This window comes from Epinephelus fuscoguttatus, linkage group LG1 (assembly GCF_011397635.1).
Source record: "Epinephelus fuscoguttatus linkage group LG1, E.fuscoguttatus.final_Chr_v1".
NCBI lineage: Eukaryota > Metazoa > Chordata > Actinopteri > Perciformes > Serranidae > Epinephelus > Epinephelus fuscoguttatus.
Window position 1 is genome coordinate 11,356,826 of NC_064752.1, and position 24,567 is coordinate 11,381,392.

General features: G+C 40.8%; 1 protein-coding gene across 3 annotated transcripts in view; it reads left to right on the top strand.

Moving 5' to 3' along the window:
- arhgef10la (Rho guanine nucleotide exchange factor (GEF) 10-like a) overlaps positions 1–24,567 on the top strand; it is a 169,075-nt gene that overhangs the window by 118,931 nt on the left and 25,577 nt on the right. For all 3 annotated transcript variants that reach the window (XM_049572451.1, XM_049572466.1, XM_049572460.1), the window contains 4 exons: positions 9,815–9,901; positions 14,559–14,773; positions 17,761–17,918; positions 22,047–22,189. In XM_049572451.1, coding sequence (XP_049428408.1) covers positions 9,815–9,901; positions 14,559–14,773; positions 17,761–17,918; positions 22,047–22,189 — 603 coding nt within the window. The remainder of the gene's footprint in view (positions 1–9,814; positions 9,902–14,558; positions 14,774–17,760; positions 17,919–22,046; positions 22,190–24,567) is intronic.

A 24,567-nucleotide genomic window follows, 5' to 3' on the forward strand; every position in this document is an offset into this window, starting at 1 on the left:
TGGCATAGCCAGGGGAGACAGGGAATCGTTACTGTACAGACAGTGGTTATTAAATTGAAGGAAATGTCCTGAGCTGATATTAATAATAAGCTGATGCCGCAAGTCCTAACCACCTCTAAAGGACCTGATAGAGGCCTATCAAGAGTTAAAAGTCAGACTGTCTACTCAGCCCTCTCGTGCAGATGGTTTAATCTTATTGTCTTCAAATGACTTTGAATATTCTGAACGTAACACAGGCCTGCAAGCACAGCAGGTGGTTGGCCCTTTGATCTCCGCGTGTAGATGCTGGTGGAATTTAAATCACAGGGTGACGTCGAGCTCATGAAATCATAACATGAAAAGCAAGTTCCAACTTTGATCCTGTTGTCCTTTTGTATTAGGTTCATTATGAGAGTATGATGTATTGGAAAACAGATAATGAGCAAACAACATTTTGCCATCACTGTATGAGTGTGTCCACTGACAATATGTGCGTGTGTGGGCTTTCATAGCATATTGTATACACTCAGCTGTCAACTGTATGATGATTTTAAACGATGCAGTGTGTGGTGCTGCCGTACTGTATTGCAATATGCAGAGAGGTGTCTCTGTTATTTAGACTACCCTCACTGATATGAATATAGTTGCCTAAATATAACTAAAACCTGTCAGTATGTCACAATACAACTCAAACTGCTGCCTCCCAAATTACCATATCGACGACACTCTGAAACAAAGGACGTATAAAATACATGTATAAAATAAATGTCTGTCAGTGTGTCAGCCCTGTCGCCACAGCGAAATGTTGGCATTGTACGTTTCTGCAAATCATAGATACGTACAATTTGTACTTTTCACATGTACCGTATCAACATCTCTATAGTAACGTAGTTCACATTACATGTATATGAGCTCATTGTCATCGGGAGGAAGAGGGGATTGTGGATGGCTTGAAACCTAGGCATCATGGGTGCCAAGCAGCAGACCACTTTTCAAGACCAACAGACAAATCCAGGTGTTTTTTAGCAAGACATCAGGGCATGTCCAGCTGTTGTTGTGGCAACAAAACCAGGTATTTTAAGCTAAAACATGATTTTTTTTTTATACTAACAATAACCAAGTGTTTTTTGCGCCTAAACATAACCGTATCTTAACCACAGCGTCTTTAAAATGTAAAGAAGTGCAAAGTTTTAACATATCCCATACATATGAAACATACAAATGTCCCTTGTTTGCATAAATTTGCATACACCAAAATTCATTCTGGTGATTGGGTTAAATATGTATCGGTCACTGGCACCATTATATAAGGGTGGCAATCACCAGAGGATCCATGATATGATATTATCATGATACTTAAGTCACGATAAAATATTATTGCGTTTTGAAATATGTTGCAATATGCTGAGTAGTGCAATAAAATACATTGTGACATATTGTGATTCAATACCTTGTTCCCAAAGGAAAACTTTGTCACCATCTGTGTTAATCGAAAAGTTTTCAGTCGTTTATCTCACTTCATCTTTTATTTCCACAGCAAAATATATCTAGTGAACTGAAAAAGTAATTGATAATATAATATTAGTAGGCTACCTAAACTTTAATTTGTGATATTGATAATTTATATATTAAAAAAATTGATACTTGGCACAGTGATACGATGCAATACGATATTGCCACACAAAAATATCAAGATACTATGCTGTATCGATTTTTTCCCCCACTCCTACTGTTAGACCCTGATGGAAAAAAGGAAAAAGGAATTATGTTACAAAAATATATATACTGGACCCTGGGTTTGTTTAAGGTGGCAGTGCTGTTTGGGCTGAGAAAGCCATGTATAAGTAAGGTAAAGGAGGTTGTTGGGTCGGTGCGGGGAGCAGTGAGAGCTGGCATTAGGGGAGTGTCTCTGGGACGCCAGAGATCACTGTCTAGCCTCCTGGAGGTGTCGTGGGACCAACTAGACGAAACGCTGGTGAAAGGAGGTTCCCACCGGATGACCCCAAAGACATGTTAGTTATCATTACTCACTGGTCTGTATAGTTAAGCCTTGCCACAATAGCTTATCATAGGGCTTAGGAGGTTATTCACTGAGCGCTGATCCTTTATTTGGAGCACAAACTTCTTGTGTTTATTTGAACTGTGTATATATATATATATCTCAGTAGATAGATAGATGGATAGATAGATCATTCCCAAATGTGCACAATTCATTCTAGTGTTTCAGTTGTCCAACATATATACTTTGTATTGTGCTCTCAAAAATTCCCACAGTGGAACAAAAAACAAGATGTCGTTCACTCCTTAATACCAGAAACCCACAATTGAATATTTAGTCTTTGATGGATATCCGAAATCATCTTCATGCAACACTACACCTGTGAAATCATAATGATGCAAGTGTCCGAAATCCTAATTTATGACTAACTGTAGAGCGGTGCTTCCTAATCTCTTTGTCTGGATGAAGGAGTGGTTTCAGACACAGCTGTAGTCATATAAATTTACCTTGTACGTTAGAGGATTGTTTTGCTGTCTGCCGAGAGGCAAAATTAAAATGTTGAAGAATTAAAGTGAATATGTCGGTGTGTCATTGAGACATAGTTTAGTCTGTAATTAAGGTCTTATAGGTTAGGGTACTTGCCTTTTCTCAGATTCAAGTGTATTGACCCTGTGATCCTTGTCATTTGAAGCCTTGGTGCATTCACAGCAAATCTGCTATTTATTCTGAAGTAAAAAAGACTATTATTATTATTATTATTATCATCTCAGAATTATTTAAGAAGTTTTTATGGGAAAATTAATCTGCTCTTGTTTTTTACAAGATAACCTCATTAATCTTTTCAAAACACAACCAGTTTTTGATCAATACACCTAAAAAGCAAAAAATGAGATGTTAATTGTAGACTAACCTGTTTTCCAATGACACACCTACGTATTTGCTTTCATGAGAAGTTTTTACATAATTCTGAGATGATAATCTTATTTTAATTCAGAAAAACAGGGCAAATACGTATTTTCTTCCTCAAGTGAATGCATCTGTACTTTCACCCTGCGCAGGTGAAATCTGGTGGTCCTCTCACTGGTTACACTGGTCAGTCATCCTCACTGAACAGTTGCTGAATGTCACCTTCTTTTGCTTTTTCAGATTTCACCATCTGTTTTTCATTTTTTTTCCAGAGATGTTTTTTTCCAGTTGCACAGGTTTTACTTGACAACATTATTCATAGCTTGTATTAATAGCGCAACTGTTTGTTTTATTATTTCTGTCCTCTGCTTGCTTACCTCATCTGGCGCAGGTGGAATAAAATCTAAGAAATCAAAGGAAGGAAAGAAGGAATGGCCTTTCTTTCTTCCTTCTATGTCAAAGAGCGTCATCCAAATGCACAGTATGGTAGTTTGAAAAGCTTTTCATTCTAAGGGTCAGAAATCAGTTACTAAATTGGGGCCAGCTGCAGTTTTTGTGCATGATAGATGTCCAGCAGATGTACCTGTTTCAGTTACACAACTTATGTTGACATAAAAGGTCAAATCAAGACGAAACATGGTTAACAAACTCAGCATCCTTTGATATTTTATGAAGAAATCAATGATGAAATGCCACTCTCCATCAGAGCTTGCCTTCGTGATAACCCCAGCAACAACTTTGCAAACTTCTCATGTTACGGGCTTGTTTAGTGTGCATTACCTGTAGCAGTGCACTGGATGTAAGTAATTTCAGGTTGACTGGCAATTCACTCTGCGGCCGTCCTGCCTGTAGCCTTAGGCAGTGGGGTTGCAGTGGGGAGGGAGCGCCAGCACCAGTCAATTACCAGTTAATAAACAGTGGAAGTTTTCTATTAGTGCTTGTTAGTGCGTGTAAAAGATTGTTGGTATGTGGAATTGGGGGAAGGCACTGTGACTATGGAATTACAAAAAAAAAATACAGCCATATTGCTTTTCCTGGGTCTAATATACAGCACCCAGTTCTCTGTCCGCATGCCGTTTATGGAGATAATATTTGTTATTTGATTTTCAGCAGGCTATACTGTGCAATATATAGTATTTGCAGACTCATTTTTTCTTTTGAACAGGGCAGAAATGTGTGCTCAGTAGTTTCACTTAATACAGTATTTCATAAGTGACTATAGAGGACTCTTTCCAATAAAGAGAATCAATTACATAAGCACAGTGGAGGCCAAACAATGCAATGCTGGCTGCAGTGTGTCTTGTCATTGATAACATTATGGGCCCCTGGTGGGTGTGATGCATTAGCCCTTTTTGGATTGCAGTTGTCACAAATCTGATGTGGTGGTAAATCCCCCCACATATTTGAGAGCAGATTTCACAGTGCTTACAGAGGAATATTGCTGTAAGGAAAATCAGTGCACCTGAGTAGCCTTGGGAAGTAAAACAACATTAATTGGATTTGGGAAAGTCACTCTTACCAAGGGGACACCGCTCTGACAGTCTGACAGCCAAAAGCATGAATCATTAAAACCCTCCCCTGTCATATTAGACCACTACCAATAACCGCTGCTCCTTACATTTGTTGACACACAGAGCCAAAAGCTGTGGGTGTGTGTAACTAGGCAGAAAATGTTTGCAGTAGATAAAAGACAGTCACAATAAATGGGCCCATCCATTCTGTCCTGCAGGAATGGGTGTAATTACACACGTTTTACATTTATCTTCCAGGATAGCAATGGATGCGCCTCTGCTAACCATTGCCACCTGGATCCAGCATATGGGCTGGCGCCCTCTTGGGGTAATGGGTGGGGCGGACTCTCTGTCGACCATTGGGTCATTGGTAACCAGCAGCTGGGAGGCCGCCCTCTCATCACATCAACAAATCTCGCTTTAATTAGCTCACCTGCCCGTTTCCTCCCTTTTCCTACCCACGCTCCCCAAAGTCCTCCATCAAACCTCCCTCAGCCAGTTTATAGGCTCACCTTCCCTCTCATCCTGCCTCCACACCTGGGAATGACTTCAGCTTCGCGACTTCACACCTCCAGCTCCACACACACACACGCGCACACACACACACACACACACACACACACACACACACACACACAGAGTGCTTTCAACAAGACTGACAATTGACTCGGAGAAAGCTTGGATCTCATTGATTTTTAAATGGTGCCTCTGTGATACCTTATTAGCATTTGGATCGCCACTGAGATGGTCATAGCTGAAGACCGCATTTCCTTTGTGGCTGTCGAAATAATTTGCACATTCACAGGTGGAAATGATCCACACAGGCTTTGTTGTTATGTTCACTCAGGCTCTTCCCATTGGCTGTTTAAAGAGGTTCAATAAGTGGACCAGTAGTTTACTGTATTGATCATAGCCACTGTCTGCACTTTAATGGGAACACAATCTATCCTCGTCTCAGTGTCCTTGTGTACATCGAGCCCAGTGAGCCATTCTCATACAAAATGTTGCTTTATGTTAACAGTGGTAATATTTCATTCCAAAATGATAATATGGAATAGAATGTATAATGCTAATAAATATAGTAGATTTAACTAATTATTATTATTAGGGATGTCAGTTTCAGTTTATTTTTTTTTTTAATAGCCCGACACCCATTAACCCATTAAAAAAATGCTGTGAAATACAAGAGGCCCACCCTTTTAGTCCGTTGATGAAGTGAAATTTAGCGCCACATTTCAAAGCGCTGTCTTTGTAGAGGAGGTGAAATTTGAATCTTTTGTAATATAACTATCTTGCCTTTTATTTTATCTTCTCTTGACAGACAGTCGGCTAGCCATGTTAGCATGCAGAAACATAGTGCCCACTGCCCATCCTCTGGTCTTCACTGGTTAGCTAACGTTAGCCTTGGCTTGGTCAGGTGGGAGCTAGCTTGCATTGTGCTCATTCGGCTATTACCTCTGTTAACGCCATACCACCCCCGGGAAGACACATGCAGAAACATGATGGCCACCCTTCGCTCTCCCCTGAGATAGCCCTGGTGAAAATGTTGCTTGATTTTGCTCTTTAGCATTATTAACTATATTAGCACAGCTAGCCGTGCTGACACAGCTAACAGTGCTAACAAAGATAACGGTGTTAACACAGCTAAAAATACTAAACAGGGTTTGCAGCTCAAAATTGAGTGACTTACTCAACTGGCACGACCTGACGGGAGACCAGATGGGCACAATGTTTCAACAGCAATGCTGTTGGGTCCAGATGGCATTATCACAGATAATCACCAGATGAACGCACTGCCAGCTAGCTCCCACCAGACCCAGGTGGTGCCCAGTGCAGTAAACTGAATAGCAGCAAAATTAACCTATGGTCCGACATGTGTAGCCTAAATGGTCAAAAATATTCTCTGCTGTTAACCAATTATCCATTGACCATCTACATCCTTATTTGTAATATTCAAAACAAAAGTGCTGTTTGACATGTGAAGGACACAAAGGACTGCAGTTGACAATTAGCTAGCTGGTTAACACTGGTACATTTACAGATATACTAATTAATGTGTGCTAATTAATAGAATAAATGAAATGAATTACAAAATGAAAATATTTAACAATAATAGGATGTCATTACCAAAATCTCATTACTGGTACAATATTCCAAAATGAGATTTTGTCTTTATATCCACAGTCATTTTATAAGAGGCATCAAATGTTTCAAATGGTGTATATCTCATTAAGGAACGAGCTTCTTCATTTAAATATTAGCTCTTTTTCTGGAATACACATTCCTGCCTTTGAATACCTTATTAAGTTGTGATAGCACTGTTCTGTCGGGGTGGAGAGATCCCACTAGTAATGCCAGACTGACTCTAGAGAGTGCTAACATACAAAGCAATCTAGGTCTGAGAAGATTGGCCTACAATGCTTGCCAGTCTCAGGTGACTGATAAAATCCAACCACCATCGAACTACCAGCACCGTCCGATATAGTGCTTCAGTCCCTCTGGTCCACCGCTACTCTCTCCCTCTTAACCACAGGGCTTCCATATGGACACTATTATGGCCGCTGCTTAATTACCTATCAAAAAACATTTCACTGCACTTGACGGAGGGCTAGCAGAAGGAGGAGAGGGAGACACAGACAGAGAAAAAAGAGCAGGCGTTAAAAAAAAAAAACGAGTGAAAGATGGGAATGAGAAATGGGAAAGTGGGACTGAGAGATTGATAGAGAGGACGAGCCATGCATCTGCGTCGTGAATTTGAATAGATGGAGACAGACACGGCAGGGGGGGAGTGGAGGAATAGCCTCGCTGTGCAGATGGGGAGAGCAGTGATCTGGCCAGTATCCTGTTTTTTTTTCTGTTTAGTGTTTACAAACAAGAGAAAAAAAGGGGGAGGGTCCGGGCCAGGAGAGGCTATAAATTACCTGTGATTGATGCTTGCCGCCGTAGAGGACGACAGTTAAAGACGTGCGGTGCTCATCGTTGACCATCTCTTCACTCCCCCCTCCCCCTCTCAAACCCGCCAACTCACCCGGTCCCAACCTCCCCCCACCGACCCCAACAACACACAATTAGCTGTTCCGTCTGTCACATGGCCCACCCTTAGCGGTCATACACCAAAATAATAATCATTTCCTACCAGACCAACTGCTGGTTCGAAGAGCAGCTTTCACCACCGGGGGTTTGATGCATCAGCCACAGCACACACACACACACACACACACACACACACACACACGCTACACTGTAAATGTCAGACTCCATCACTCCGTTTCAGGCAAACAAATCTGCTATATGTCGAAGGAATATAGATTTCTTTTCCCTTTTATGAAGATGTTGGCTCTTTTTATTGATAGTAAATAGTCAGACCACTGCTTTGGTTCAGGAGTTACATCTTCAGGACCCCTGTGAGCGGACAGTATGGTTACTAGAAGAACTAAAAGTTACACCAATACGAGGCATGAAAACAAATCTAATGGTATAAAAATAAGAATTGTGTAGAGGACGGTAAAACAAGGCCAAAACTAAGGTTTACCTCCAATAACAACTAAAATATTAAGCATTGTTTTAGTGTTTTGATCTCAGCATTGGTAGTAGAAAGAAATCTGAAATTGAACACTTGCAGGTTATATACTAATATGAACATTTGGAGCTAAGTCAGTTGTGTGTGTATATTATTTATTTATTTTTTCAGCACTTGATATATAAAATTGCTGTTTTAAATATAGTGTTCACACTCACAGCAAAAAAAGATAAATTTGAAGAAGAGTCCATAGATACTTTGGGTATTCTTTGAATGTAAAGAACACAAGATGTGTGTGTGAGCAGTCAGTGCTTGAAATCAGGTCTTCCACTAAGGATGGGTGACATTTTTGTCTGTGCCAACAGTCACTATGTCAGATTAGGTGACTATGGAGTCATAAAATCTTGCCGTGACTTGGCCGACAGACATGACAGACTACATGTTGGTCCACAACCAAAACATAAAAGCCGCCACCAGATGTCAGGGGCTATATTTGAAGTACCTAATGCAAACTATGTAAGTCACTGAATCCTCCACAACAAGTTCCTGCAAATGTTTCACAATAAAAGCCTTTTTAAAAACAAAGGGATTCTCTCAACCAGAATTGTAAGGGGCTTTTAATTTTAAACAGCTACAGGAAGTGTTGAGTTTGAAATGACTGCACGATGCATTAACTTTAAAACAGGGGAATAATAAATAGCGGCCTGTTTCATATGTAGTCTGTTTCAAACGAAGCTGGTAGCCTCTGCAGTTGTGGTATGACGAAGTGCCTCTGCTATTCATGAGTTTTCTCTATTTACTCTGTGTGGTAACGTCCCTAGAGGAAATAGCAAAAACCCTGGGGTGTTGTTGTCATACAGTTGTTTACGGCAGCAGATCGTTCTGTGTTTCTACTGGTCAAAGTGACGGCTGTGATGGGAGCAGTCGTGGAAGACATAAACAAATTCAAACATGCTGGACTTTATGTTGGGACATCGTGAGGCAACCTAGACCTGGCGCTGGTTGTCGTCTACCATGGCAAACTCCATGAGATTAATTGATGGATTATCGTGTACGACACTCATTGTGATGTTCCCAATCGAAGCCAGCAACCGTATGGCGCTGCATCATGCTATAATCGGGCTGACATTGTGAAATGTGAACCCGACATAATGGTTACGACTAAATTACGTCAGTACTGCCAAGTACTGATTCATGTTAAATCCATCAGTGCCAAATGTTGTCACCTGAGAGCTCTGAGGCCGGCAACAGAGCTCCAAGGAGCCACTAGTTTCAACTTCAGACAGGAGGCGGAAAGGCCCTGAAGCTGAAAAGCCAATCATTAAGCTCTGTGGCTGCCAGAGCTATCGCTGCAGCACCGATCTGCCGCAATAATTTCAGTGTCTGGTTTGTTTTCTTTTCTGTATAATTTTAGTAATAGCCTGGTATCACAGCAGAAGAGCAGAAATGTGTTTTGGTCGACAACATCACCCCTGCAGCTTGTGTGAAAATTAAATTTCTGTTATTACAGAGAGAGCAAAGTACCCAAAAAAGGAACCACTGGGTACTGGTACCAGTTTTCAGGTACCAAAACCAGTGCTGCTGATGGTTCAAATGTGAGTGCTGCTAAAGCCAAGTTTCCATACACTTACATTTACAGCTTATGATGTGGATGAAAAGCCATCAGCTCTGATGTAAAATGACAAACCTCTGGTATACAGCAGAGTTGAGGCGCTTTATGGTCAGCAGGAAATTTAATTTCTCATGTATCGTCTTGGAGAGTGAGCAGTCTGTGCCAGTTTTGCGGCCACTAAGAGTTTTTTTTTTCTTTTTAGACTTCATCAAAAGAACAAAAATACATAAGGTTGCAGTATTGAGCCATGATACGTATTAAATCAATATTCATTTTGTCTCTTGTAGCTTGAAGCTGCCCTCCACAATCCTGTTCATTGTGCATTGTTGGGCTTCTCTGCAGCGAGCACCTCCTTACCTCAAGGCTACTTCTGGGTAAGTAATGTGTTTCTCACACACACACACACACACCAAATAACTAAAACCAATGACAAAGCAAAATGATGCATATTTTACAGCTGCTGATAATTAACTATAACCCAATTACCGTGACCATTTAAAAGTCCTTTCAACAATTCTGCTCTCATTCATTAAAAACAGATTTTAAAAAAAAGGTATCTCAAGGCTAAGAATGGGACATGCACCATTTTTCTCTGTAAAATGTCGCCAGGAAACTGTGAATTAATACAGTACAGTCTAAAGGTAAGTGCTATAGAGTGTTTTAAGATGAGTGGGGCAAATTGTGCTGCTAGACTATCACATCACAATCCCTGGACTTGTGGGAATTTAGGAAAGAGTAGGAATTCAGGGGGAAAAGAATGATGCAGAGAATCCACTATTAATTTTTAAGTTTCAATTTTTGTTCCCCCTCCTTTTTGGAGAAGGTGGGCAATTTATCAGGTAATCCTCTTTCGGCCTAAAAGGTGGCTAAATCCAGTGCGGGTCCTCCAGGACACAGACTGCGGCTCAGTGTCTCAGACTTTTGCTTTGTAGTGTTATTCTAAAGAGGACTGGATGCTCAGTCTGATGTGAAAAAGGAGATATGATGGAATTGGCATCGAGGGCACAGTGATTGCAGTGTCTGGAGAAGCAAAGGCTTCTCTGACCTTCAGCCTCTCTGAGAGCACATACTATTACAAGTGACTTAGACCCTTTCTACACCATAGACAGTATATAAAGATGGACAACCACTTCCTCCCACTGTACAAAAATGAAGCGCTGCCATGTTGTGCTTTTGGAGCCAGAATCTGCACGGTAGTGACTGGGAAGTTTAGCCAGGGTATGGAGTTCCCACCCATACACCTGTTTGACCCAGTTACATCGACTGATACGCACAGTTGCCAGTAACGACATCACACGCCCTTTTTGTGGCATCAAATAACTACTTAAAACCAAACTGTTCAGAAAAACAAACCCAGAAGCCATCCTTGGTCTCAGATTATCTTACAGGTAAAGATGCTGGATGTAGAGATCGTGTGCTGGTGTGGTTACATGCGGTATGCGGTTGTGAGGCCGGTTGGATGTACTGCCAAATTAAAGGAAACGACATTTGAGATGGCTTATGATAGTGAAATGAACATTCAGTTTACGGGCAACAGGGCGGCACAGTGGGGCAGAGGTTAGCATTGTTGCCTTACAGCAGGAGGATTCCTAGTTCGAGCCTGGGGTCAGGGTTATCTTGGAAAGTGCTAACATGGATTTCAACAGATTTGCAACCAAAATTTGGGCAGATTAAATCTTTATTTTACATAAAAAGGTCTTAGATATTTAACTTAAACCTGTGAAAAATGGGAGCAAAAACAAAAGTGCTGTGTTTATGTTTTTGTCCAGTGTAGAAATGCTCAGTCAAAATGTAATAATTTTCAATAATTTATTGGTCACAGGTCTAAGTCCGGATCGTAGGACAGGATAAAGAGGGATGGCAGGTTACCATGGGGGACACATTTGGGTTATTTTGCCTACAAGTATGGATGACATCCCACCTTGTCCCCTCTCAAATCGCCTACTAGCTAAAGGGCCACATAGTTGCATGCCTACTCCTGTCTTAGAACAAATCCCTATTAGACCTAATAATCAAATATGTAATGTGTGTGACCATCAATCCCCACCTGTTGCTGTCCTATTCATTCTTTTTTAATGTTCTGGGATTTGACCTGGTCAAAACTTAGTACTTGAAAGTTTTCAGTTTTAAAGTCAACTCAACGGGGAGTCAAGTTTGAAGTGAGTTAAGTTTAAGTTAAATTTCAAATCAACATTTTATAATGTGCCTAACTTGAGTCCCAGCTCTCACTGCAATTAGTCTTTGCATTAAAAGCAAGTTTTCCTCAAAAGAAGAAAGAGTTTGAATCTGAATCTTCGAGAAGGAAAATTTTTACTGAGATTTACTGAAATGGAGCAATGCTCAGTAAACAATGAAAATGCACCTCTTGATTTAATTCTAATTGCATTTTTGTATTTAGAGGCAGTCACATTTAATATTCTCAACAAACTTTGGTACACTTATTGCATTACAATAACGTGTGTGTAGAGGGACCCAAGGAGTGCAGCTCCTTTGTGTTGAATGCTATCTGTAAGTTTGAAATGGGATTCGGCCAGGAGGCCTTTCACTGAAGAGTCCACATTTTCAGCGGACAATTTTTCGTGCTGAATGGAATTCAAATCTCGAGTCACTTTACTCAACAAAACATTAGTTAGAAGTTCTTGGGGACCGACCTTGCAAACAGGACAAGTAGCTCCTTGAGTACTGGACACATCTGACCTTCAAGGACGGTGATTGTTACGTGCTGTACAATACAACATGTTACCAAAGCAGAAACAAACTGTTAGCTGCTAAAAAATAATAGTGAAGGCTTGCTGATCCAGCAAGAATAATTAGTGGCTGAGCGTTCCCGCCCCCAGTTGGTTCTACCTCCCTGGCAGGCTTGTCAAATAAGGGATGACACTAATCATGTTAAAGTGAGATGGGCTATGGGGATTTCTGTGTGCTTTGATCAGAGTAATGACATTGTGTCTAATCAGCCTGATGCCCCAGTGTTTCCCTGTTTGCCTTCACCTTCCTTGTCCCACTTTTTCCATCCTACATCTCATTTTTAGATAAAGCCTCCATTAAATCTGCTGTTATGTTTCTCTTTTTCTGCACTTATTCAGGGAGTTAGAATTCACAGCAAGTGTCAGTGATGGGGAACTTGAAATGCATCCGTTTCAGAGTACATCAACAATCTGGTGACCCACAGTTTTGGCTTCTTAATGTGACAAATACAATTGAGCAGAGTGTGCCATCATGACTATTCTCCCACGCTACCTCACTGCGTCCAGAGCAATCTAATTAATGCTGGCAGAGCATTTACTTTTTGGGAAGTTTTTGCTTCTCCCAAGCTGAGAGCAGGGATCTGTCCAGGGCACGACTCCAGATATCTATTTCTCTAAATAAGCAGTGATGACTTTGTCAGGACACAGTATTTGCACTGGATATCAGGTGAGGAGAAACAGAGAGAGGAGGGGAAAGTGTTGGTTGACAGGGATAGTGGTGGTGGTTGTGTGTGCAGGGGTTTGGGAGGCACAGATGGACAGTTGAATTTATAAATTGTGGGGGGAGTCTGGGTGAGGGGGGGCCTTGCCTCTGGCTCTGGTTACACAGAGTCACTTGAAGCCGCTCTTTTTTTTTTTCTTCTTCTTCTTCTTCTTTTGGGCTCCTCGCTGCAAGATAAGTCCCTCGTATCTTTTTTTTCACGCTGTGCAACAGACCATTATTTGTTCTGGCTCATTCTCAAGAGCCCACAGGATCGCTCCTGTCCAGATTCTGCACACTGATACAAATCAAACAAATGATTGCATGCAAATAAGGGTGAGCGTGGAGGAGAAGAGCTAAAGACTATATTTAGCTCATGTCACATTCACACGATGTGATTCATACGGAGAATAAATCTGCAGTGTCTAGCAGCAAGCAGCCGTGCTCCTTTTTCCAAGGAGGATGTTGCATTTTGTCTGGACAATCCACCTAGGCCTTGCACACGAGCAATGACTGATATCATATTGAAAACCCACGGCGACACATTAATTGTTTAGGAATGGGAGCAATGCCACCTTAATTGGAATTGCATTAGAGGTAGGGTGGAGGGCTCCTGCTGTCTTCCTTTTCTCAGCATTGGCTTTGACAGGCTTACACAAAGGCCAATATAAATGTGGTACATAGGAAATCAAGCTTCTATTGAGGCAGACACTCAGCCTGTGGGGTGTGAATCACCTTGGGAAGCTTGGCATGATTGTCGGACCTTTTTTGATAACATATAAGGTTGCTTTCTTGTTTGTTAGAGACCTACCAAACAAACAAGTCTCTTTTCTAAAAGAGACAGACATCTTCAGGCACATATTGGTTCAAACTTGGTCCAAATTGAGACACTGAATGCTCCCAGCTGTCAAAAGCTCAGTCTGTTTGCTCTCATGTTTGCTTATTCTTCTACTTTCAGTGTTCAGTGTGACCTTGGACATGTTAATATCAAATGTCAGTTCAATGAATTGAAAATCATTTTATTTTCATTTTATAATGAACTGACTCAAGCAATAGATCAATGACTTGATCCTGTAAACTCATAAAAAAAACCCTCATTGATAAGCAACTCAGAGCCTTTCAGAAACTTAGGAGAGCCCCTCTGTTCTTTGCTGATGAAAAGATCGCAGAGTTATAAGAATTGTTTGATGTTCTAGAGATGACATTGTGAATCCATTACATAATGTGTTTAAAATTCTAAGTGATATTCAGGAAAAAAAGAAGTGAGGGAGGACTACAAACGACAAGGTCTGAAAGGATAATTGATTTGAACTTTTTTGAAATCTAAATTGCTGACAGGTAGAGAATGTTTAACCAAAGACACATTATCCTCTGGCCTCCACAATCTGATTAAGACAGAGAACGCACATTGCAAGCGTGATCTAAGGGAGGCTGGCCTGGTTCTGCTCTCTGCTCTTTCTATCTCTTTTTTTTTTCAGTTTCAGCAGAATAGTTTATTACCCGTGGCATTATGATTCAGTCCATTGGTACAGCTTAACATGGGGTCCTGACCTTTTTTCAACCAGGTTTTTTTTCTCCCCACAGGTGGCTGGTGGAGGAGATGGTTCGCATGGGCACATAGAGATATTTTCCCTCAACAGGCCCATGCCAAGGACTGTAAAGTGCCTGCAGGTAGGCTCTGCTGTCCGATGCCTGGAATACGTGCCAGAACCTTCTCCGACTGATGAAACAGAGGCTGGAGTTCACAAAGCCACTTCAGGGATCGGCGCCAACATTTGTGTTGGATTAGAGGATGGGCGGTGAGAGACTAATCACAGATATGGGATGATTTTATAAAAAAAAAACAAAAAAAAAAACACTCAGTTGCTAAATCAAATAAGTTGATCATGGTGAATTTCTGTTATGAGGATAATCGTGAATATCTCAGCCTAGTCACCAGAGGAAAATGTTGGCAAGGTACATTTCTGTAAACTATGGATACATTGCATTTGTACTTTTTATATGTATCATATTGTATGTATCGCTGCATTTCCTGACAGGATAGTGCCACAAAAAGGGGCTGTTTTTTAAAGGGACATTGCTGTGTTGTCTGCCAGTACAGTGCCACAAAAAGCAGTCGTTTTTTTTTTACCTAAACATTTCTGCATTTTTGGCCAAAAATGTCCCTCAAATGTAGACTTGCCAATTATAGTGTAGCTTTGGCCAGCTCCGACAATGGTCTGACAACAACATGGCTGTGCTCCATCAACTGTCGTGTGATCGTTTCAGATTTCTTTCATTTTCAAGCTGGTTTTGTGGATTTCAAGCAAAACATGTGTTAATGATACTTGTTACCTGGAGAGGTTGGAAGAAGATAAACGTTTCTTTCCCATTCCAAAGTCAAACACCAAAAAGTGTAGGGTTAGCTAGCTCACTAGCTAGCTCCTGAGGGTATAGCCTACTTTTTGATGATTTTGACAGTGATTAAAGGCCGACCAACTTTGCTGATATTCAACCCTTTGTCTTTGTTGTCGCACTGTGTTCAGATGAACGTCATTTGGCTCCCCTCGGAGCTCCCCGCATGTCCGATGGTGGGGGTCCGGCTGCTGGTGGCACGGGGGAAGCCAAACACCGTTCATTTGCACACATTGTTATAACACACCACTGGTTGAATATTGCCGTTCTTTCCCTTGAAACTGTCACAATCGCCAGCAATGTGGCAGTTCACTTTTGTAATCTGTAGCCTATATTTAAAGGTAGGGTCTGGAGGATTTTCCAGTCGCTGTTTGTAAACACACATTCAAATTCGGCCCCTCCTATCAGGCTCAACTCTCCCAGGTGTACGGAGCCCGGAGGTATGGAAGAAGGCTTCACAGAAGAGGTTCAGGCAAGGCTTGCGCTGGTGCACACTCAGACACACTCGGGCACGGCACCTGCGCTCTCTCATTGGCTGGGGATATTTCCGCCCAGAAGCGGTCCGAGCTCACAAAAACATCAAAATACAGTTAAAGGGCAGGAGCTCTGCAAACAGAGTCACCACCACACAAGTAGAAGCCCATAGGTGATGATTAAGCAGGATTTCATTTGTATATGTCTATATTTTGTTTTGTGTGAAAATCCTCCAGATCCTACCTTTAAGTTTTAGCTTCTAACCATCTTTAGCTTTTTAGCCTGTTTTTGCCACTGAGTGGGTTTTACATCCTGGATATATCCTCCAAACACATACTGTCAACCCTACTGTATGCTTCTCTCTGGTTTCACTTTTTCGTTTATCAAAAAAATTGCTTATATTTCCACAGGGAGTTCAGTTAGTTACAGTGCAGGCACCATGCTAGCTTCCACAGCTTGACCATTGTAAAGGGGCGGGGCTTAGAAAAGGGTCAATTGTGCCATCAAAAGCGAATATTTTACTCATAAAATCTTTTTCTAACAGTAACCAAATGTTTTTAACTAAACCCAGAAACCAAAAAAAACATTAATTCTCAATGTATTAGCAGCACAATAATGTACAAATATAACGTATCCTTGGTTTGCTGAGACGTGCAGTGCCAACATTTCTCTCAGCAGTTAGGTTGAATATCCTCACAGGTGACTTGAAAAGCCATCTAGCTTGCTAACAGCTTGCTTATATTGATTTCCTGTTTTATTTTGAGTTCCCACAGGTGGAAACGGCATCTTTCCAGTCACTCTAAAACCAATAGCCTGTCACCATATCTTAATATATCTTTTGTTCACTAAAAACAGATGTGTGTTATATCCATGATGCAATACAAACACGATTCCAGTAGGTTTAAGTACTATTTTAATAGTTTTAAGCACATTTTGATAAGAGCAGGGTAATATTGTGATTAATGTCATAGCATCCAATGTTAAATGACAGAACGCCACAGACACATGAGGAAAAAGAGAAAAAAAAGCTTTTTTCTGGTGATATTAAACTAGGTCAGGTTATTAAATCTGATTCATTGGACATAGATTTATTGCTAAAAAGAAACACAAATATAAAGATAAGAACACAAATGTTTTATTTTCAGTATACTCCACAGCTTCTGTTGTAAAATAATATCCTTTGTATTATCCTTTGTTATGGTCCCCTGAGATGTCCAACAGTATAGATTTGCTTGTCAATATTTCATCAAAGCAAGAAATCAGAGTTGATACCCCCAACACAGCGTCAATACAGCCACTGCTGCTAAGATCACAGTTTCATTTTCAAATCCAATAAACCTTCTGATCCCCTCTGTGTGTAACAGAGGATAGGTTTAATCTCAGTCTACTGTCACAGTTACTGTGAATAAATTGCTTGTTTGTTTGTTGAGAATATTCTTGAATTTCAGATTTAGCCATTGTGTCACCACTTTTCTGTAATTTTCATTTACAGTAGTGTTTAGTCATTTGTATAGGAGCCTAAATCATATGTCAGCAGTTTTTTTTTTTTTTTTGCTGACTCATTCGCTTTCACTGCAAGTGTCTGTCCAGGGAAAAAGAAAAAAGACATACGGTAAAATAAAAAAGACAATTTCAGCATTTTAGCGCACTCGAAAGACTGTCAGCTCCAATGCTACTTAACATTTTCTTCTCAGACAGAGAAACAAACAGCAATGCGCATTTGTCATTCTGAAGAAGACAATAAGATGCAGCAAAGTTCAGATGGCATTTCAAACACAAGAAAGACGGAGTGGTTGCACATACACAATGCTGTGCTCCAAAGTGCACTGTTAAATCAAACTGCATGAAAACGAGGCACTCTGTCATTTCAAATGACGCTCATTTATCATGTTGGCTTGTGCTGCTTTTGTTCTTCCAGCATACTGGTCTACGGCAGTGTGGACACTGCAGCACAATGCCTGTTGACCCTCCATAACCCAGAGGGCTGCCCTGTGCTGTGCCTGAAGCACTCCTCTCGCTTCCTGTTCGCCGGCCTGCGGAATGGGACCGTGATGGTATACAGAAGAGGTAACAACGGTAAGGTGCTTTCAAGGTTGCTTTGGATTCAGACTGATGGCTGTAGGTTTGTGTCTGCCTGTTGCCCTGTATGGTCGATTGGGCAAGAGGGAACGTATATTTGACAGTGGTACTTTTTTATAAATGTGTGTTATATGGCCAAATATGATGGACATTTTCTAAATACTAATTAATAAACTTGTATGTCTTGTATATACAAGAAATAAGGACTTTCATTGTGTGTTAATTCTACCAATGTAATGCAAACACAGTTAGACAAACAGGATCTATTCAATTCCCAGTAAATTACATTTCTTATACCTTTGTTGGTTAATTATTGTTGAGGTCATCCAGTGTTTTATTCATATCCATTTTGCTTATGTAGATAGGTACCCTAGCTTTTGGCTCATAATGAGATGTGACCATGAAATGTACTGAAACATTTTTTATTGTAAATTTCTAATGGGCTTCAAAAAAAATGTTTTTTTCCTACAGGGAAATAATTATAGTGGAAAACGCTATCAGTGATCAGCTGCGTACATGCGTATATAGAACTCTTGGGACAGGATCATTCCTATACATTTGCTTCATTTTGGGTCTTTTTATACATTCATACTCGATATAATTAAGGGTACCGCGCGAATTACGTTAGTACTACAGAGTCCCGATTGATGTTAAATCCAGTGGTGCCAATTTTTGGTACCTGAGAGCACACCGACCTGGGTGAGAACGCTGGGCTTAAACAAGAGGCGGTAGTGCCAGGAAGAGCCTCATAGCCTGGAAGCCAGCCGTAGAGCTCTGAGGCCAGCAATGGAGCTCCAAGGCCGTTCCATCAGCTTCCCAGCAAGCCAGAACCATCGCTGCAGCGCCAACCTGCCATTGTCTGATCTGATTTCTAATATTATTTTAGTAATATCCTAGTAAGACTTCTATATAAACAGGCACAAGCAGACAGATAAAACAAGACAAAGATTAGGTCTATGTGTGATTAGAAAAGAGCTGTGGAGCAGAATTGTGTTTCAGTCGTCACCCCTGCAGCTTCTTCAAAAATTACATTTTTTGTTATTACAGAAAAAGTAAAGTACCGAAAAAAGGTACCAGGTTGGGTACCAGTACTGAGATCCAGGTACAGGAACTGGGACCAGTATCAGTTCAGATGTGAATGGTAGACAACCCTATAAATCACAACATATGGACAAAAATAGAAATAAAACTACAGTAATTCACAGGCTGGCGCTGTGTGCACATTGAAATCATGATGGAAGAAAGGAAGTACTTTTCTCTCAATAAAAAAACCCCGAAAATGTAGTCTCCTCAGAGTTAAGACAAACTGCCAAAAACGAGCTAACGAGACACAGCAATGAAACTTAGTGCTCCTCAGGCTACCTACTCAAAGAATGAGAAACAGCCATGGCTGCTGGTGATGGAGGCAGAACACAAAAGTGCACTGGGAGAGCACCTGTGGTTGAAGCCTCCCTTGTCAAGCGCATTCGCGGTCGCGTAATGTTCCCGTACCAGCTGTACTGTATTTTGAAACAGTCAGTAGAAGCTGTCCATTTTATGACTTTATCAATCAATCAATTTTATTTATAAAGTCCAATATCACAAATCACAATTTGCCTCAGAGGGCTTTACAGCATACGACATCCCTCTGTTCTTAGGACCCTTGCAGCAGATAAGGAATATTTATATAATAAATGTACAGATGACAGTTAGATGGTAATCTGTATGAGAAATAAAGACAAAGGAAAAAAAATTGTTGCAATAATAATCTGCTTGTAGTGATTCATTTTATTACTAAAAGTGGTTTCCACTGGGGATGCACCAATTTTTAAATTCTGCACCAATACTTATACTGATACCAACTTTTTTATGTTGTTTATTTTGTACGTACAAATTTAATTTAACCCGTGATATATAAAAAAATAAATAACTGCTTCCAAAGCCTTTTAGTATATTTTATATATCATGATTTCCTCTCTAATATCTATTTTCTATTGCTGCAAAAACATAAACTCATCTCTATTTCAAACAGCTGTAATTATTTAAGTTTCTCACCAAAAGCAACATTTTGTAAGATTACATTAAACAAATCATTAGAACATTATAGTTTACTTTTGTCTTATACTCATGTTTACTGAATAGAACTTGAACGCATCATAATGCCACATAGTGCAACCTCTGTGTGCTGTTAGTTGCGGCCACCGGCTGCGTAGAGCTAACGATAACTAGCTCTGCTGATTTTAAAACAGATTCACAATGTAGCACTATCAGGGAAACAATGAAGTGCATCCTCAGAGGCGTCCTTTTGTCCCAAATGGGAAGTTTCTGTTTGTCACAAACACATTTTCCATTGTCTTCAGGACGACATGACATCGGCTGCTACAAGTAATCTCATCACACAACAATAAGATCACAGAGCCCATTAGTCAAACAGTCATTGTGTTCTTCTTGTACCTGCTCATTAATTTAAGTTTGTGGCTGTTAGTCTTGAGGTTTTTTAGCCTGCTCAAAATTAATGTGACACAACAGAAAAACAGCGGCCACTGCCATCGCTGATGTCATCTCATTTACCAATCGTCTCATGCTGATTTTCATGAAGACCATTTTCAGAATGAGATTATTTGGAAAAATGACATTAATTTCAGACTGCCTTTGACTTAGAATCACTTTCCCTTTGCACTCGACTTCCCGTTCTTACTGATATTCACACCCACTGTAAATATGAAAATACCACTTCACCGGTGGGTCAACGGCATGCCATGTTCAGTCAGGCATCGCACAGGGCCAGGGGGGCTTCACACCATCTCAGCAGAGGTTTGCAGCCTTCACAGCCAGCGGGAGCACAATAGCTCTATCACTGGGTTCCTCTTACCTGGCCACAGTATGTCAACACGCCTGCCTTCCTCCTGTGCTCCTCTCTCCTCCCAAGCAGAAAGGATGATTAATTACACCAAGCTGCTGCTTGCCGATTAAATATTACTATTCATGCTTTGTATATAAAAAAAAAAGGACAGGAGAAAAACTCTGGAGGGTGCCGGGGAATGTTTGTGGATTCGGCACATCTGTTAAAGATTTATGCCCTTGACTAGTGTATGACTGTTTAAAGACAAGTCTGAAGCAGCCAGGAAATGCCAAGGCTTCAGTTAAGACTTGTATCACGAAGCCGTTGTTCTGTAGTGAATTATGTGCTCCAGCTTTTGTCACACAGATATACACATCAGACATCATGTCTACTTACAATGACAATATTTTGCAAAAGGAAGCGGGGTAGATTTTGGTCCCTTGCTGCATTAAAGAGGGAGAAGCGTCTGCATGATCTTGCTTAGCGCAAGGGGCCGGAGGGACATTTACAAGAGTGAATTTTGAAAAGGTGGAAAAATGACCTTTACAACATGCCAAGCAATTAACCTGTGGAAGTCAGAAGGCATTGTAAAGCTATTCTGCTATGAAAGGCAGAAATAAACAACTCAAAATGTTAATTAAATGGCTGGGTGCACTCTGTTCTCTAATTTTGCTTCATTAACGCATAGCAAAGGAAATGCTTATGTAATTCACTTTATAATGTGGTCGCTGTAACGTTGTCCCCGTGATTAAAACTCAAAGAAGAAAGGTCTGCTTCATTTTTACACTGATGAAGCACAAAGAGAGAGCGAGGCAGCACGTGATAGAGAAGAACCGAGCGGAGGGTGGATTAAAGCGTACACCAGACTCATTAGCATGTGGGTGGCAAGGGTGCAAACGTTGTGCTGCACAGTGTGTTGATTGAAATGGAAGTCACAGTCTTTATGTGGTCAACCTGTTGTTCCTTCTCTCTCACATGGCTGTTTTCACATCCGAGCGTGAGGAAACAAGGCTCGGCTGTGAGCCCTCTCCACTCGTGCTTCAGTATTTGCTCAACAACGTTAAATAGCTTTAAGAGAATTTTGAAAGTAAACACCATGCCAACTTGCTGTGATACAAGTGGGAAGAATTTAATTTAATTGCCTTCCTCAATGTGACAGTGTTCAAATAGAAGTGGGGCATGTGTTCAGAGTTTATTAATAAAACTTGTAGCCTAGCAGTGATAATAGACACTTATTAAAGGGCTTCCTCACGTTCTTGTTATATGTTGCTTGTAGTTTTGAGCATTTTTTTTTTTACCCTCAGATGATTTCTGGGACCAAGACTCCAGCAGATGTGTAAGCCTCGGCACAGAACCAGTGAGGACACTGTTAGTGTTAGATGACTCAGTGTGGGCAAGCTGCGGGAACTCTGTCACAGCCATGGATGTCTCCAGCCTCGCCACTCAGGTAAATGACTAAATTATTACTGGGCACATAATGTTGCAGTTTACCTTGTAGCTAAAAAAAAATGCTGCTTCCATCTGAGCATATTGTCAGAATTGTGCATTATTTAAATGGATATTCCTCCTGAAAGAGGAAGCAATGAACAGAGCTTCAAGTGGCTGCTGATAAATGTAAAGAGACTGTCACTCCATCAGTTCACACTGCCTTTTGAAATTTTGTAAACCTGAGTCATTTACATAGAAGTAGGCTTATTGATAAAATAAGCACCCTTATCCTAAAGGCTGATAAAAAAAAAAAAGTGTTTTATGTGCTAAATGTCTTGTGAAAATAAATATGTATAGATTTTTTTGCTTTTATCAGTGTTTTCGGCGCGGTCATGGGCATGGTTTGTTAACTTAACCTATATTTATTAGATTATGGAACATGTTTCACTGTTCATTTTCTGTCTGTGTATTCAGTGTTTTTAAGGGACATTCTATTAAAAACATGTCTTTTGTCTGGAAATAACTGGAACTGGATGTAAATAGTCACGTTGTGTGGCATACACTGCAAAAACTAGAGCTCATCTTGTGATGAGGTCGCTCTAAACACAGTACAACGATGCACGATTTAAAGCAAAGGTCAGCCAGGGGCGTAAAAGTGGGGGAGCAATGGCCCCTTCCCTTCTTCAGGTGCTCCTGCTCGGATCATTGTGATCTCAGCTAAACAGCTGTAAAATTTAGTGAGCCAGGGGTGTAAGGTGGGGACCAGTGGCCTCTCACATACCTCCTATCCCCCCAATTCCGGCCCACTTGCTAGGACAGCACCCATTTCTTCGTTTTGATCTCAACCAAGCATATGAACAGTTTTGTGGCTGCAACTTACATGGTTGCAGTGTAATTGCGTTGACAAAATCTCTCCACAGAGACAGATATATAAACGCCTGGCAAAATATACCAAACTGCTTCTGTGGTAGTTCTGCCGCAATTAGTGTCACCAGGACCACATTTTGCCATGATGACACACCCACAACTCACAAGGTCAAAACAGTACAAGCGGTCCCAACATTGTCGTGGCTCCTAAATATTACATTCTGTCAATTTAGAGTCACATTTTTAACATAACCTGTATGTCTTTGGACTGTGGGAGGAAACCTGAGAACCCAGAGAAAACCCACACTGACACGGGGAGAACTCCACACAGACAGGCCCCAGCTAGCTGGTGGGTTTAAATCCAGAACCCTCTTGCTGTGAGGCGAGATCATATGATCATAATAAGATCATAATATTTATCAATTCAGAATCTTTTGTTCCAAAATATTGTCTAACCCAGTGGTTCTCGTGGTGTGCTGGAATGCCAGTCCAGGTGTGCCGTGGGATTTTGTGATAACCACACATTATCCTATGCAAAAAGTTTTGAATGAATTTTTAATTGACTGCATCAGTAGGTTGTGTACACCCATTTCCTAATAAGGTGACAAACTGTAGCTAAAAATTTAATTTAGTTTAATTTAATTTTAAAAAAATCTTCATGGGGAACTAATTTGTTGCCATTTGTACGTGGGAATTATAAGTGTGTGACACATCAAAACCCCTGAATGGCAGCCAGTGTGAGGGATGATAACATTTAAAAAGAGAAAGCCATGAGTGTTACAATGGATTGCTTTATTGTACGGAGCATATTACAACAAAGCACCAGCAAAAACGACCTACCACTGAAAGAAAAGAGAAAAAAACTGTCAATAGACAGTATCATGAAAGCTACCTGTCTTATTTTTCCTTACTTTTATTGTCTTATGTCATGAGAAGAGTGATAACACATGTTATAGAAGCTACGCAGTCAGTACTTTCACCTTCAATAGCTTACAATAAATGCATTACTTTGCTACAGCATTGAACTGTGCCCCCCTTTATAAGCATCTTTCAGGGCATGTATGACAACTTGTAGAAAAATACTGGGTGCATGGCAGCTAGGAGCACCTACCAAGTGTCATGACAAATACATTCAGTACGTTTACATGGACAGTTTAATTCCGCTTTTAATCGGAATGAACGGCCATTCCGATTAAAAGTGGTCATGTAAACGGTCATTCCGATTGAAAATTAAATCTGATTAAAGGGGGTGGTTTATTCCGTTTGTCATTCCGAATGAAAGAATGTTGTGTGCATGTATACACTCATTCCTCTTTAAATTCATTCCGGTCTTTCTGCACATGCTCGTTTCCTTGCCCTTCTGGTGCGATGACGTATATAGCGCGCATAGCAACAGGCTGCATAGCAACGGGCTGAGCTAGAGCAGTCGGACTTGTTGCACTCACCGGTTTCCATTCGCCACAGCACAGTCTTCTGCCTCCCTTCTCCTCCTCAACAGATGAAGCATTAGCAGAACAAGGTTGTTGTCGT